The sequence below is a fragment of the Thunnus maccoyii genome, chromosome 6, assembly GCF_910596095.1.
Source record: "Thunnus maccoyii chromosome 6, fThuMac1.1, whole genome shotgun sequence".
Classification (NCBI taxonomy): Eukaryota; Metazoa; Chordata; class Actinopteri; order Scombriformes; family Scombridae; genus Thunnus; species Thunnus maccoyii.
Window position 1 is genome coordinate 6,926,070 of NC_056538.1, and position 17,726 is coordinate 6,943,795.

The following is a 17,726-nucleotide window of genomic DNA, read 5'->3' on the forward strand; positions in this document are numbered from 1 at the left end:
TGGACAGAAGGGTGAAAGCAAAACAACCTGCAGGTGCAACACATTTGTGGGACTTTCTGCAACAGTGTTGGGAAGAACTTTCCCAACAATATTTGATTTCCATTGTAGATTAAATTAAGTTAAACAAAAAAAGATTCCATGATCTCTTTTCTTCTTTTTTTTTTTTTATCTCCAATTGTTTGTACATTGAGACAAACTATGTAAATGTTTTGGCTTTTACTTGATGAATGATGAGTTTTTAGTCCCTCAAACTCAATCTAATATGTTCTTTTTCATTAGACCCAACCTAAACACCCACTCAAATATAATACCCTAGTTTATGGTGCAGGCTTTCTGTTATAATTTTGCAGTGTCCGAGCTGACAGAGATAACGTTGTATGACTGTTTTCAGATGAGTAGCATTCCTCATTTCCAGTGAAGTGATCTGTAAAATTGGTAGCATTCCCCTTTAATTTTTAGCTACTTCATGTGTTGATTAGCTTCATTTTTAAAAGTGCCATGACTCATTTCCCAGACACTACTCTTATGGCGGCTTCATAATGAGAACTAAGTGGATGAGCATGTCCTCGACAGTGAAGTGGGGTGGTGCTGCTGGCCACTGGAGTGTGAGCGACTGTAATTGTCTGACAGTCCAAAGCAGACGTGTAATCCCAGAGTGTCAGAGAGAGGGTTTGTTTATGAGGTGATTATAAAAGGGATTTAGCGTGCCAGTCTCTGCTGTGGAGGAGGAAGAAAAGACCATCTCAAACTAGCTGACACATTAATCTCAACTCAAGGTCCACTTTTTTGCATGTTCTGGAGCTTTCAACTGTTTTTCTTTTGCCACGTGATACAATTTAAAAGCCACAGAACAAGCTTTCTGTAGGTTTATAGCTTTTATAAGTCTTTACCGTGTTATGTGAAAATGTATTTATAACATTCATGCTGTAGGCGGTTTGGCTAAGCAGTTTATATGTGATGTATGTAGGAACATTAAAGTTTACAGTGACCTCAAGTATCAGTAAAACGTCAGTCGGGGATGGAGAGGTTTATTCCACAAACAGCAGTTCAGCATAAAACCCTCTAGGTGAGATGGGAAAGTTTGTGCAATAAATAGTGATATTCAGTGGAATCATAGAAAACTTGCGTGTTTACTTGGAAGAGTATTTTCAGTTCCTAACCGTTGTCATGTGTGTGAAACTGTCTCAGGCCAAATATGATGGTGTTTTTTCCAAAGTGGTTTTCATTTCCTCTTGTTTTCCTGGAAAGCTGACATGACTTTTGTTCTTAGGAAGCAAATTTGGTGAGTGAAATATTGGTCTTTTCAACCACTTGTTGACTGCTGTGCTTCACACACTACTACAGTAGCTACCAGTCTTTCACAATGTTGCTGCCGCCTGCCAGCAGAGGATTTCTGCTGATCAGAGAGTGTTTCAGCCCATTTCAAGGTCCAGGTGCAGTTAAGGAGCTCAGCCTGGCTCTTGCTGTGGTGGGAGTTTTTGTGTATAGAATTATATTTGTGCCTCAGTTCTGAACACGCGACTGGACATTTTAGCACATAAGATTTTTTTGCAAGCATATGAATTATACGTTGTAGAGAAATGATTGTCAAAAAAAGAATCATTTAATTTGAGTGAACAAAAATCTATTTTTTTGTGTTACATGTTTGCTTTTATACGTGTAAGTACACAATAGTAAACTTTATTGTTCAAGTTTATTCATTCGCCCCCCTCAGATTCCCTGCTCTGTGCGCACTCAGGTTCACCTGCACGCTTACTCAACCTGACAATGTTATAATGTGACACAATGCAGCCAATCAGAAAATTGGAATGTTATTTCTGAATGGCTTTTTTGTCTCCAATCTGTTCACTATTGTTTTCTAGAGAAACAAGGAAGTACTGGGAGAAGGGTAGATATGCACACCACAGTTTATACAGTTTTGGTCATATACTCTTCAGTATATGAAGATTAACACCTGCATTAGAAAAAAATCTGATTCTTTGAATTAACAACTATGACTCCAAGGGGGCATTTCAGCAAGAAACATCCAATCACAGAGCTTAATTCTTCATTCTGCTGCATGCTCCACTCACAGCAGGTGAAAGCTGAAGATCAAGCGGTTGAGAAAACAAGAAAATTGATCAGTAGTCTAAATCAATTCACTTTTGAAATGTGGGTGAATTTTGGATGAATATGCATGAACACTTGGGAGCGCGCAGATGTTGAGAGAGGCCAAATGAGTAAAACTGAGGTTGTTATTGTGCCCTTATGTGGATAATAGCACAACAACAGAGAGAAATTCATTGAGCACAGATGGGATTTGTTTACTCAAGTTAAATTATTCATTGCATGATGATAATGGGGTTTATTTTGTTTTTTTACAAAAGATAACTTTCTGTGCATGTGAAAGATTGATTTGAGACACAAATATTATCACACAGAGAAGTCAGTATTGTGGAAAAACCCTGCAGCCTTTATGGGCTGCAGGGCGAGTTTGTTGAGTCCAGTTGATCCATACTGCAGCTTGTCTGCCGTTTGTCCACAGCCTGAAGGTCTTTTTACCATGTGAGCTGTCTTTGTGTGGAATGTATAAAAACACATCCATAACTGTGCTTTGAATGCACACAGATCATTTTACTGGAGCGTAGATTCTTTATTTTCTAGTGAAATGTTAATAAGAAGTTCTAAAGCAATGAAACAGCCTGTGCTCAGCGTTGGTATTATGCTCCAGGACACTGGCAGGCTTAAAGGCCACAGCTCAGTGTGGAAACACATTTCAGTCGATTCTCACACAAAAAGTCATGCTGCATTGGCCTTGGACTCTCCAGCATGCACCGGCTCACTGGTTGAACTTTTCAAATCCTTTGCACAACAGTCACTACTTTGTGACCATCTGTTGTTACTTTAAAATATCACACGACTGCTTGTATTCTGTTGTGGGAAAGCAGCTCTGCTTCCATCTCTGGTTCGCTGTCTTTGTTTTCACTTCCATGATCGCGTCTCATGCACAGCCTTTTCCAGATGAATTACTGTGAGGTTTGGCTTTCTCAGAGAGCAGATCTGCTCATGTGTGTGCAAATCAAACAGTGTCCTCACGCGCCCTCAGTTGCATTTGATGCTCCTTCATCGCTGCTTGTTTTAGAGGTTACAATTAAGGATTGAACATTTTTGCATTCTCACTGCATTGGAGTGTAAAGACTCAGGTAATAAATCATGTATATGGTAATAAAAGTACTCTGCTCTGTTCTGTTTCAGGCAAGAAACAGAACAGATAAGTTTATTGTTTCATCCTAACTCATTACTATTTCCTTTATGTTGTGTGTTCTACATTATGAATACTGTAGCACTTTGAGTTTCTCTATGAAAGTGCAGTACAAATGTATTATGTAAATGTATTATTATTATTATTATTATTACTGTTGCCTCAACTTCTGCTTGCAGGATGCTTCTGTGATTGACAGGATGTCATAACTGTGCAGCTTTGACACAAGCAACGACGACAAGTAAGAAGCAACATCTGTGCATCTGACGTGGCTGAAGAGGATTTGAAAGGACAAAGGTGATAATAACAGTAGTCTGTACACCAGAGTTGTTTGATCTAGTGGAGGGATTTTGTAGAATCTCAAATCTGTTTGTGTTTGCAGGTCGAGAGTGAAGGTGACAGTGCCTGCGGCTTCCCCCCACTCTACTCTATACTCTAGAAAATAAAAAGTTCAGTGAATATTTTAATTCTTTCATATTGAGTTAATGCGTTGCTGCCAGTTTATGCAAACAGTAAGTCTCTCGGGCCATCATTTACGCTCATTGTAGAAGAGCTAGGATGGTTTCTGTAACACTAGGTTTTAAAAAATCATGATAATCCTTGATTGGCTCAAGGCCAAAATCTAAAATTCAGTCATTAATATCTCAATGTGTCTGACAAAGTGTGAAAAGCACGTGGACACATGGAGCATAATTTGCCAGTGGCTTAAAAATGATCACATTCATTTATGCAGTGTAGTCAATATCCACTAGATGGAGACACTACATTGATAATGGACTCATACTCCCAGCTGTATTTTCACAGTCCAGGAATTACTGGTAGTAACATTTATTCATTTTAAAATCGATCGAGCACATATTTCTGTTAAAAGTGGAATGAAAACAACAACAAAAAATTAAATAACATGGGTGAACAGCATTTACCTCTTGGATTATAATGTCCCACTGGCCAAATGTCTTAAAATTTGTAATATTGATAAGGCATTTTGCATGTATTACCTTCTCAAAATTGCTGTAATTACAGCAGTCTTTCTAAAGTTAAGTCAGTTTTTATTTGTATCACAAATCACAGTGAAGCAACACATCGTCTGTCCTTAGAGCCTGACTTCAGAAAGGGAAAAACCCTTTAACAGTGGAAAACATGGAAGAAAGTTTGTGTACAGAATAGAGTGGTAGCAAAAACATATATGAAGAATCTGATAAATGCTAAAGCATTGCAGAAAACTATATTTTTATACTCAGTGCAGTTTTTGTCGTTTATCAATTCTCTGAGTTTGAGTCCGTTATCTTCATAATTATTCACAACAATATACTGTAGCTGTTTCTATATATTTCACTGCAGATTCATCTATTTATTAATTAAATATGGTATAAAGGAACCACAATTATGAATTGTATTTACTTATATTTATCTGCACTTGCAGACAGATATACCACGCCTAAAGGTCACAAATCTATACTGCATACTAATTCTAAGTAGGTTTTGAGTATGAAGTGTATTCAAAATAGTCAATATACATCCTAAAAGATTATTTATTTTTGAGTGTGCTGTACACTGTTCTCCCACAATGCAATGCCCAAGAGAAATGGAGGAGCTGCCCACAGCTGGAAAAAAGTAATCATGGATGGTGGTGAGACATCTCGGTTTCTTGTATACTAACTGCAAAAACAACGTACTATACTGTATACTGTAGATCAGTATATACTGTGTACAGTTAGTGTGTAGTATGGAATTGAGGTACAGCAACTTACGAGATCCATTTGCCTTTAATCCTCACACATGTTCAGGTGGAAAGATCCCACTTTTCCCCCCACAGCAGCACAAACTTGTTTTTGTCACTTACGGGGACATTGCATTGACTTCTATTAATTTCCAGTAGACTTACACTAACCTCAGCTGTAACAAACTACATACCTGACCCCTTAACCCTAATCTTACCCTACTATTAACCACAAAATAATTCTTAACCCTTAAATCAAATATATAATTATTTGTAATGAGTCTAACAAGCTTTGAGTGTTGCTGTCTGTGGTGCTGATCAGCACTTCAGTACCAAGGAGAGCACACGTTCTTAAGTGTTCATTGAACAGTTTAAATAGCCAGAAACCAAACACAGTATGCACACAGTACAGCTACTATTCAACAAACTCAATCTCTCTTCTTTCTTACTAAGAAACAGACATAACCAACACATGTCTGATAATATGTTTGTACTTACCTCGGCCTGCAGTATGGATGGTACAATTATAGCTTAATTACAACATGAAATATATAGATGACTGTGTGGGGCAGACTTCCTTTGCTCTCTAGTCTCCAGTGAAATATCCATTTATGTGTCTAACCAACACTTGCACTACAGAGACCCCCTGCTGTAGCTTCATGGACTTAGTTCAGAAATAATAACTAACAATAACCAGCCTGAGCCTGACAGTGAGTGCAATTCTTTGTCTCACTGATACAATCAAAACATACTAAATGCCCCCTTACTGAAAGAAAAATAACGCTGTAGGACCTCCGTGTAGAAGGGTAGAGGAAGAATCTGCATACTATTAATGACAACCTTCTCTTGTTTGCTGGCTTCATCATACTTAAATCTTTTATAGAAGAATAAAAGGTAATCCTGTGAGGATCAGTGCTGCGCCTCGCCTTGAAGAGGATAAGTGGTTTAGAAATAAATGGATGATTGAATTTAATCAAAGTGATTTCTTTAGAGAAACATTGCCTGTAGAAATTTACACTTAAGGAGGACCACAGAGAACAGTGGATCAAATCAAATACTATTATACAGTTATTAGACTTTATAAAATATAACAGCACATCAATTTTTTAAAACCAAGGTCAGATGTTTTTAATGAGCTATGGTTTAAGATTCTAAATTAAGAAATGTTTAACTTTGCAGAACATAAGTGTGATCTGCAAATATCCTTCAGATTGCAGTTTTCCACATTTTTAAAAAGGTTATAAACTTTCATTATAAGATTATGGACTTAAAGGATTATCCTGTGATTATACTGTACAAATAATGTAATACTTCTGAAGGAAACATCAAGCTTATCAAATGCACAATGGAAACACACACATAAACACCCACACACAAACACAAACACCCACAATCACACAAGTCGAGACCCACAGCTAGATTCCAAAACAAGTTTTTATTGGCCAATTTACAGAAAGTGCTGTAGTGACCATTCCAAAGAAAAACAGACCAAAGAGTCCAGAGGAAAAAAAAGAAAACTAAAAAAAAAAAAGAAAAAAAAAAAGACTTTTACACATTATACAAGGTTTTCATGTTAATTTCACCGTCCTCCTCTTCTAAAACAAACGTCAGGACAACATTATGAGTTGGGCTGATGCAAAATCCACCAAAGGTTTCAGGGGATAAAGGGAGGAGGGTGCGAGAGGGGAAGGGGGTGATGTCACAAGACTAGGTGTCACAGTAGATGAGGAAAACTCCTAAACAACATATGAGATCTTTACATGAACATACAGTAGAGCTACAGTATACACATACAGTAGGTTCTCCCAGCTACACCCACAGGACAGCTGTCGAAGGCTCACTAGGTTAGAGGAGGAAACTTTGATTTATGGGCTGCAGACGCTACTATCAGCCACTACATGTCTGTGTTTTCCTGGAACAAAACCTTGTGTTTTGTGGATTCTTTGCTATCAAACATTACAGACAGATTGGAGTCAGGGTGGTAACAGCCACAGATTAATGCCCTTTCACTTCAAGGTGAGGAAACCTTAGACTGGGTTGTCCGATTATGTCAGTGACACTGCCAAATGCATTCACCTCTCTCTCCTTTCCTATGTTAAAGGTGCACCAGGCAAGTTTATAGATCAGTTGCCCCAAGTAGTGGATAATGAGGTAGGATTTATGTAATGCGACATTCCCCCTAGACCTAAATTTATTCTGTTAATGCTGCATTTAAAGTAAGTTGGAACATTTGTGTGTTTCTTGCAGGTGAGTTTAATTCCAGACTCTGTGCGTTCTACTAATCCAGTTTGGAGACAACAGATTATCATTTTTCCATATGGAACAGCTAATTTGCATCAGCGGTATTTGGCAGCGTTAAACAGTTATAGTAGTTATACGCCAATATTATGACAATGATGAAAATGTACTACAGGGGATTGTGGACATTAAAGTAATCTTGTAGATGTTTAAGTACATGCTGTAGAGCCTGACTGATACATCGGCTGAGTCTCTGTTATTGGCCCATTTTAGCTCATGACAGATATATATTGGTATCGACGTATATGTCCACTGATGAATCAAGAAATTGCAGTGAATAAATATTAAAGGTATGTTTTGAAAAGGTGTTTGGAGTTCTATCTCTTAACATAAATAATGACTGGAGGAAATTCTTGCATGTAACTTGCATCATACAGACAGGATGAGCTGGATGATGTTATAATGCCCTGTAGAGTCTGCTGATGATTCTCTGTGGGTTCACCTCTACAGGCAGCGTTACATGTAGTCATTTGAGCCATAGTTAGTATAAAAATATTGATCACTTTAATGTTCATAATACAGACTTCATAATAAATGGCTTCATTTAATATTTATTATATTTCTGTAAACTTTTTACATTTTTTTTACGACTAATATTTTTGTTGTATTTGTTGGTGCTGATTGTTGTTATTCTGGTGAAGTTTACTGCTTAAAATGTACTTTTGTATTTGTTGTTAGTCAGTTGAACATCAATAGCAGCCTCAAAAATCCAGCACCGGTCAGACTCTGATATTGTGACATCAGAGAACTGTGTCTCTTGACCTTCTTACTTGGAATTTAAATTTTAAATGACAGGTTCATATTTTTTTCAAGTCTGTCTGAAAAGAAAACTGACATGTTCATATGTTCACTGAAAGAGATGCAGTTAAAGTTTTATGAGATGAGGGTAAAAATCTATAGATTCCAAAGTTCAGCTGAAGCTAATATGAGACTTCAGCAGTTTGAGTTAGTCAACTAAAGTGGATATCTTTTGAAGTTAGTCTTTTTGGTACAAAACTGACTCCTCTTATTACCATGGCTCAGCAATAAGACACTGTCCAGGAAACAGAAATTTCACACTAGAATCACCTCAACTTTGGAAGAAACCCATTTTATTTGTATAACAGACAGCAAAGGGCTCATAGTAGTTTCAGCTAAACTTCAGAATGCATTTTCACAACAGAGTACTGGACTGTGGATTTTGTTTCATTTACATTGCAATCACATTAAGGATCGCTTCACAGCTAGTATGAACAGGAAGAATGACTGCGGGGACGTGTATGTAAGCGCATGTGGCAGTCAGTATTGTTTTAAGACAGACTTTAAAAATGTGAACCTATCATTTAAGGCCTGTTACACTGATTCTCTCTTGTAGAAAGTCTGAATTTCTGACATTCCAACATCTCTGCAATGCAACATTAATGACAAGAAGGAGTAAATGTAGTAGAAATAATATTGTAGCTTTCTCTGGATGGAGCACTAGTTGTTGTTAAGACCAGACATGAGACATTTCATTTGGGCAGATCTTGTGGTTTATATAAGAATAGTGATGGGACACACTTCTCGGTCATTTAGACTTATGATATTATAATTAAATATATTTGTCTTTTTTACAAAAAAAACATCTTCCCTAGTGCAGCTTTAACTGACCAGTCACTATGGAGGCAGTGGCACATCCATCCAAACAAACCCAGCTGAGCTAGAAACACACACAGAGGACTGAGGGTCCGTTCTGTAAAGACTCCTGCAGGCTTAGGGTTCAGGGTGTGTACATACATATGAGGAGGTGTCTGTGTGTTGTGTACAGGTGGAGAGGAGGGTCTCTGGGTGGATAAAGTGGGGCTTGGGTTGGGTTGAGTGGGGGTCACCTACTATACTCAGTATTTACAAGAAAGAAGCGTATAAAAATTTACAAGGAGACTCCTCTGTCTTTCCCAAAAACCCCAAACTCAAACCCCTCGGCTAGTTCAACATTGACGTCTGCTATAGCACACCGATCATCTTTTTTTTGTTTTGTTTGTTTTTGAGTACCATTGAAAATATGCTATTTCTGTAAAATCACCTGGCTTTGCTAGAATAAAGACTGATAAATAACATGAAGTATACAAACCAAAAAATAGTCTCAGTTTCTTTACTTTTGCAACTCAGTTTTCTTAAATAAAGACTGTTTTGCATTTTCATGGGACATCAGAAATTGCACTGTGGAATTAGATACATCAAACTGAATGTATGGTGCAGGGTTTAACTGACAAAAGGGGATTCACACAACGTTATTTTATGAAAGACTGTGGCTGTGGTGTAGACTGTAACGGTAGAGAGATCGTTCGATGAAAAACATCTCTCAGGGAATGTCCTAAATTTAGCGAGCTGTCCCTTTAAGAAGTCATTTGATTGACGAGCAGTTTTAGTGTCGTATTATCTCTTATCAGCTATATGTTTTCAGTATAAAACGGGAGGTTTTCTGACAAGGCTCAGGTTTAATCATTGTAGTGTGTGTGTGTGTGTGTGTGTGTGTGTGTGTGTGTGTGTGTGTGTGTGTGTGTGTTTCAGTGTCGTCTTCCAGTAGGGGGAGATATTACCTCATTTTTAGAGCTTCAACATCACATAGAAGAGAAAGTCTTTTTGTATCAACCATCAGATTGGAGGTTTCAGTATGGACGTGTTGTACAATGAGTGTGTTTGTGTGTCAGTGACTGTGAATGTGTGTTTCAATAAGATATTGTTGTTTTGTCCCAGTTTTGGCCCCTCTTGTTCTGGCGCTGCATCCTGGGTAGCTGGACGTCCACTTCTTCCTCGCTGTCGTCTGACTCGGCACTGGTGATGTCATCATCATCCTCCTCCTCGTCATCTTCCTCCTCCTCTTCTTCTTCCTCCTCCTCCTCCTCTTCCTCCTCCTCCTCGCTGGCCTCTTCTTCTGCAGCCTGGGGGTTCTCCAGGTTCTGAGGTGAGAAATATTCAGAGTGTTTCAGGAACTAAATGATGAGAAAGTAGTTTTAAAAGGAAGAAATCATGACAATTTCTCCTTTAATTCCTAATGTGGAAGCAGCTTATGGGAGCATCTCTTCTTTTCTTGTGGATATTCTGGTCACTAACACTGAGTTCATCTTACTTATCCTCTAGTCCCCTCCCTGGGAGCATCCTTCCACATTCTCTTCTCCAATCTCTACTCCCTCTTTCTTTCTCCTCCAATCTCTTACCTCCATTGGATTGATGGTGATCGTCAGAGCCGAGTCGTCCCAGGTCTCGTCTGCCCCTTTGGTCGTCTCGGTCAGCTTGACCTCCTGCTGGTGGGTTAGGTGGATGCGGTAGATGCCGAGCACCACCACAACCACCAGGGCGGCGATACACATCACAATTACCACCGTGGCGGCACTCGGCACGCCTGAGAGAAAAGCATGAGGTGAGAAAAACTAAGTAAAACAGCCTGAGTAAGTCAGTCCAGGTGGAACCAGGAATCACTGTCAGTCACACATACTCACTTTATGTAGTAACAAATTCCACTTGGTAAACCTTCATCACATAAAACTCATTTTCAACAACATTTTTGGATTCATATGTTACAAACACTTCATTCATTGCACTTCTATGAAGCCAGGTGACTTGCAATAGAAAAAAAAGAATGGTCAAAACTGATGCAGCAGAAGCCCAGATATCCTAACTTTGATTTCCTAGTATGGGTCAAACTCCAAAAATGCTAGATCCTACACTTCCCATAATGCAACTCAATAGCATCTTTCATCAGACCATCCCTGCCAGGCAAATACCCACATTCATGCCCACAGTTGTAACACAGGCTTTCCAGGTCCAAGTGATGCTGTGACTTGTATTCTATTTATGTATTTAGTGTTAGGTGACAGATGACTCATTGAGTCATTTCTCATGTTGTTGTAGGTGAGTCTCTTTAACTGTTTTTATGGTTATGTCGATCCTTTGATATTACAGTTGCCTTCATGTTAGCCTATTGATTTTTTTATGTTCTCATTTTATTACCGGTGACTCAAACCCTTATATAAGATAGGCCTCCTGTTGTTGTTGTAATCTTTGATTATTCTTACAACCCACTGATTTTTCTATAATGTCATTTTTGTGCAATATTAGTCTGTTTTCATTGTCTAACCACTAACCAGTTTCCATTTTTTTCATATTATTTATTTTGGTACTTTAAAACTGTGCTAGTCAGTTTTTTGTACTAACAATGAATAAGATAACTTGTGGTGTAATGTGAAACAGTCTCATCTCCACATGTTTTCTGTTTTCAGTGAAAAAGCTCTGAAAAACCCACCATGCACTACCAGCCCACTGTGAACTAACAAAGTTTCCCTCAGGAGTTAGTAGACCAAAACAGGCTAAAAAAGAAGAGTGAATATTGGATTTACATTCATCATGTGGCCGGAAACACAACACCAAATGAATGTTGATGCTGCTCTGTGTCTGCTGGATGTGTAAATAGGCGTCTGTCTACTAACATGTTCACCATATCAACTTGATGGTGACCGTATGTTGTGTTCATAACCTTCCACTGCCCCTAGTGGTCAAATAAAATAAAGAAATGCAGGTTAAAGTTGATTTGTATATATATATATATATATATATTTTTTTTTTTTAGCTACATAATGTACTTGGAAGTTAGGGTTAGGGTTAGGGTATTAGGGTTGTATGGCCTGATACCTACTGTGTTCATCCTATCACATCTGTAAATGTACTGTCTGTGTTTACATTGTTTTCAGCTGCTGGCTCAGGGAATTACAAAGTCATTCAGTCTGTCCACCACTTCACTACTTTAATACACTGAATTAATCAATACCTCTCTAAAAACTGGAATCTTCTGGAAGGTAGGATATATTGTAGGGCTGTAGTAGTACTGCATTAATTTTAGCTTGTTTGAGAAAATGAGTCTTAACCTGATGTTTTTACTTATTCTGCCATCAGTAAAAGACACATTTTTGAAAAAAGGTGCTAGACTGCAGCTGCTTTGCTCCTGATCTTTGCTCTGTATTTCAACTGATGGAGCCTAAGAAAATAGGAACTCTTAAATTTTTTAAGCTTTGCACAGTTTGGCAAATCTCAAGGCTGCTAATGTACAGAAGAAAACACAATAACTCGCTCAATGTTGAAACCTTTAGTTAAATTTGTGTCCAAGGCCTGCTTGCTTTGATAAAAACTGAAAACTCATGACATATAAAAGCCTGAAAAATTTGAGGAATTCAACGGATAGCTGTGAGTAAGCTACAGATAAGCCCTATTTAGTACCATAACCACAACACACACTGAGGGATTTCTCTTGATCTAAAATGTTTATTTCTTCTGCTCTGATCTCCAGCCTACTGAAATAACACGACTTCTCTGTGCCTGCCCTCTCTCCTCTAGTCCCAGTTGGTGTGTGTGCGTGTGTGTGTGTGTGTTTAATGAGAGTGAGACTCACAGAGGACTCTTCAGATGATCATTCGATTCAGTCTAGTTCCCTAGATTTTCACACTAAATCCATGGCCTTTGATCTTCCTCGCAGTGAAGCTTCATGCAACTCCTCTGAGTAAGTTGGGTGAATGTTTGCATGCACACACACACACACACACACACACACACACACACACACACACACACACACACACACACACCCTGACGTTTTCCCTCCACTTTGTACTCTACATACAGCATGATATCATCTGAAACATTCACACGTGCCAAAACCTGTCATGACTGAAACTACAACTGGAAATCTCTTTCCAACCACCCTCTGTGCTCCTCTGACCTCCTTTTCACACACACACATTTGGGCGCCCCCCCCCCCCCCTACCAACTCTCTTGGCTGTTAGCAGCATTGGCCACTGTACTCTCCAGGACTAAGTAGAATCCATTAGAGTATGATGAATAATTAAATCTCGTATGGTAGATTAAGACCAATGTCTCCTCCTCACCATGTTCTCTTACTTCAGATCACTCATATGCACTGAGAGAGGAGGATAAGTGTGGTACATCATTCAAGAGGAGCCGTTTACATGCTGTTTCCCACTGTGGACCACTGTGTGAGAGCGGCAGTTGGATGAACAGTACGATAAACAAACTAGAAAGCCAAAGCGAGTGTTCCCTAGGATCTAACCATGTTTACCCTGGGATGGATAGCTGACATAAAAACTCTTCACAGGATCTTTTTTTTTTGTACAGCAGTGGCTCAGTGGTTAGCAAAAAGCTCCTGCATCCCCCCCCCCCACTGTCTGTGAGGGATTCCTTTGAGTACTCTAATTTACTCCAAAGTGCCCATCAGTGTTTTGCCAAGTCGTTTGCTACATTTTTTTTCATATTTGTCATTTCCCAAAAGAGAGTGAACACAGTTTTGTCGTCAGTCCTCTGAAGCAAAATTCCACATTCAGATATTGTCAGACCTTACATCACTCATTTGAGGTTGATCCTTCCCAAATAGCTTAGTTACAATCTGTAATTCACTTTTTTGTTAATGCTCTCAGCGAGTGAGTCATGACCCTTGTTTACCACATCACATGTACTGTATGTTGTGGTTACTGTATGTTGAATTCTGGTGTACTGAATGGAGCTATTGTCAGTGGAGGAATTGGTATCTCAGCGAGTTTTGAAAAAAAGTCCTTCACTCGTTGATTTTGAACGACCTTAAACTCCAAACTTTTATCTAGATGTGTTAAATTGTTAAACAAGATTGAGAGTCTACAGCTATGCTGCCAGCTCTGTGAGGCTCTACTTAACCCCAGCTGTGTTTTGAGCTAAATGCTCAACATCAGCACGCTCACAATGACAATGCTAATATGCTGATGTTTGGCAGGTATAATGTTTACCATCCTAGTTTAGTATGTTTGCATGCTAACATTTGCTAATTATCTCTAAACCTCTTTGTGTGCAGCTGAGGCTGATGGGAATGTCATTAGTTTTGCAGGCATTTGGTCATAGAACAAAGTATCGGACACATTAAGATATTTACCTAATATTCTGCTATTCAGTGCACAATTTATATCAAATTAAACTTCAGCTTGTTTAAAAAGAAATTAGAGACACTGAGCACTTTTCTTACCTGAGCTGTGGCTTGGGTACAGGTCATGAATCATGGATGGATGGTGGACCACCTGCATGTACTGAGGAGGAGCCACCACGTGACTGACATGTTCCCCGGCCTCTGAACTGTGGAGCACACTCACCTGGGTTGGGAATGGATAAAGTAGACGTGATGATCTTGTAAAATAAGGAGATGAGTTAACATTTTATAGTCCCAGTGTTTCCCTCCAGACAACTTAAACTTACCTTGACTCATACAGATGAAAGTTTCCAGACAAAATAAAATACAGCCTTAAAGTCCAGAATTTAAAAAGAGCCTGGGAGAAATGGGGAAGTGGATGTGTTCATGCCTTTTGGGGGACAAGGTCAGCTAAGTACAGGAAGGTGAAATGTGAAACCAGATTCAGCTCAAAAGCCTCAAAGGACCTCAGTGAGTGGTGAAACATTTTGTTCTTTCCAAGTTAACAGCAGAGAATGTATAAATAAGTCAAACATAGTTCAGACTAGAGAGAGATACAAACAGTGGTTAGCTGACACATTGAACTGACATTTGGCATTCATCATAAAATAAGAACAGTGCATTACAGATGGAGTGTTTGTCAATGTCTCAACCTGCCAGAGAAGCCTGTTTCTCTGTGGAAAAGCTCAGGCACAGAGCTGTACGGGGAAGGTGAAGTGTTCCATGTTTTGTGATATGTTGAACTAGATGTGTGTCTAGCTCCTGTTGACGGTGCAGTTTGATTGTTTTACAGTGATGCAGAATTTCAAGTGCACATTTTAACTGAAAGATTAACATCGACTTGGTTGGTAATAGACAGATTTTTCATTAAGTTTCCATCACACAAAGTTTTCATTAAACTAAATGTCAAACTGTGTTGGTATACATAGAATCTGAAGTCATTTTGCATGTTTTGCCACTGAGGGTGAAAATGCTGTTACTGGCGTGCCTTCTGAGGTTCATTTTTAAATTTGCTCTCAAAGTGAAAGTGTTGCCAGAGACTTGAGATGAATCAGCTCAAGTCATTTTGCCAGTTCAAGCACTTTGGTCAAGTTGGCTGTAAGAGGCAGCGTGGAGCATGGCCTCTGGTGAATATTGCTATCGCTGATATTAATGGTTTTTTGGTGATGCTTTCATTTTTTCACATATATACCATGTAATCCATTACTTTAGTGCTGCTTGTCAACCCCGGGGACATTGTAATTTTCTTACAATGCCACTAAGTGGGTTGTTGGACGCACCCGGCCGACAGTTTGAAACGTTGCATGAAGATAAATGATGTTGGACAAGACCTCCAGACTCAATTATTTAAAATTTTGTCATGACTTAAAATACCTATTCTAAAAATCTTACTGTCAGTTTCATCCATCTCCAATATTATGGATATGTGACAGTGTCTTTGATTACACACTTACAAAGGTTATTGATAGGTCAAGATATTGAATATTGGCACTAAATATTGACTATAACCAACTTCCGTCTCCTGATTGAGCGAGCTGCAGTACAGTCACACTGACCTCCAGGTTGAACTCATTGCTGGTGTAGCGTCCGTTGAGCTCTGAGCATGTGAGGCGAAACCTTCTCTCTGTTAACTGTCCAGGCCTCCAGTTATAGTAGTGCACCTGTCGGATCACCTGCTCATAGTTGGACATGGAGTCCACACCTGTGGAGAGAGGTGGGGCCAGCAGAAGGTTATTATAGTTGTAACATGTCGACACAATTGTAAAGACAGGGTTGAACTGACGGAGAAACTGAATCTATAGACATGCTAGAGGGAGACTTGTTATAATAGTAGCTCATTGTACATCCCAGCGGTGGGGTAAGCGTTATCATGGTAACTAAGAACATCAGATTTGGTACAGTTATCATAGTAACCTACCATATATTGACATGCCGGAGGTGGAGTTGGTGGCGTCCAAGTGTTTTCCGAGCAGAACGCTGCGCTGCAGTTGGAGAGACTCCTGCTCCGGCCTCAGCTCCTCCCCCAACACCAGGATATCACAGTAGTCCAAGTTATGAATGATCTCCTCCAGTACCCCAGGTCCACGTGCTACACACACACACACACACACACACACACACAATGTGCTGTAATTCTCTGATGCTTGTAACTACGTGTTGGTTTGCCATTTCCTCAATTTTTATTCCAGGCTTTTCAACCACAAGGAACTAAAAGCAATACTTTGTTTTTTGAGGTCATTTTCTATTTTTAGTTGAGATGGTGTTCTGACTTCTAATAAACTGCACTGCAGTTCTCTTGAAAGACCAAGACCCCTTTTTAGGCACTTCAGAGTGGTTAGTTTAGTACAGCTGCCTTTGTTCTAATCTGATTAAAGGCACCAAACTAATAAAGTAAATCTAATAAATTGTTTCAAACATGTGGTGTGAAAGTATCCTTAATCGGTAGCACGACAGTCTAATTGCTGTTTCTGGTGCTGATCCGTCATGCCGGGACAGTTCTGGGACTTGACACTGCAGACTTTGAAAAGCCATAATTCAAACAGTACAGGACACAACACACCTACTTCTACTTGCAGACTCCAATTACTCGTCAAATCTCTGAACACAGACACTGCCATGATCAGCTGTGGTAACAAGTACCCTCAGACAGCTCCCATCACAGCAGTGCTGGGTGGCTGCTGGGGCTCTTCAACAGTCTATTAAACACCAGCCTCCATCTCTCACTGCTACCCAGCCTTCTCCCTCGCTGTACACTCCCTAGGGAGGGAACCAGCTATGCCATTTTAACAGCCTCCCTATGGAGAAAGACAGATACTGTATATAGTGTGTGTGTGTGTGTATGTGTTTGGAGGCGGGTCTCTGGGGTGTGGGTGGTGGGGGGTGGGGGGGGTGAGGTGGAGAAAATGGGGAGAGTGAGCGAAACGGAAAGAGAAGATACTTCTGTAGATTTGTGTGTATGGCGGTCCTCTTTGGTTTGGGGTTGTTGCTTTGAAGAGCGAGTTGCAGGGAACTCTACAATAAAACATAAATAAAGAATCTATTGTCTCACTGTTCATTTAAAAGAACATATAAATCCAACATGAACATTGTTCAGGTTTTTAGCCCCTTGTAGCTTATTGTTCTGTTTGTTTTCAGCAAAACAGCCATTTGGTGCTGCATGCTAGCTTAGCAGCTAAAGAGCCAGATATTTCCCTCAAGAGTTGTAGAGACCAAAACAAAGCTACACTGAGTGAATACAGGACTGATATTCACCCAGTAGCCGGATGAAAAGAAATGTTAACGTTGCTCCGTAACCTGCTGGATTTGTAAGTAGGCAAATGTTTGCTGTCATGTAAGGCAATGACAGTTATTCTGCCCCCAAGTGGTCAAACATATTTATAATAATAATAACAATGAGGAAATAAAACCAACTAGTGTAATGTAGCTTTAGATATCGGAGTGCCTGAGCTATGTTTACATAAAACCAGCCATTCTCTGCTGCTGCACTTTTAAAGTGAGCCTATGTGACTATA

At 39.4% G+C, this 17,726-nt stretch overlaps 1 protein-coding gene across 2 annotated transcripts in view; it reads right to left on the bottom strand.

Moving 5' to 3' along the window:
* Nucleotides 1-8,853: 8,853 nt before the first annotated feature.
* LOC121898483 (calsyntenin-2-like) overlaps nt 8,854-17,726 on the bottom strand; it is a 206,710-nt gene continuing 197,837 nt past the window's right edge. The window contains exons 13-17 of one of the 2 annotated variants that reach the window (XM_042413577.1): nt 16,133-16,303; nt 15,771-15,916; nt 14,275-14,398; nt 10,436-10,620; nt 8,854-10,177 (exon numbers count right to left, since the gene is read on the bottom strand). In XM_042413577.1, coding sequence (XP_042269511.1) covers nt 9,947-10,177; nt 10,436-10,620; nt 14,275-14,398; nt 15,771-15,916; nt 16,133-16,303 — 857 coding nt within the window. In that variant the 3' untranslated portion in view covers nt 8,854-9,946. Of the gene's footprint in view, nt 10,178-10,435; nt 10,621-11,904; nt 12,765-14,274; nt 14,399-15,770; nt 15,917-16,132; nt 16,304-17,726 lie in introns of those variants that run through there. The other variant, XM_042413578.1, reaches the window with a different exon arrangement.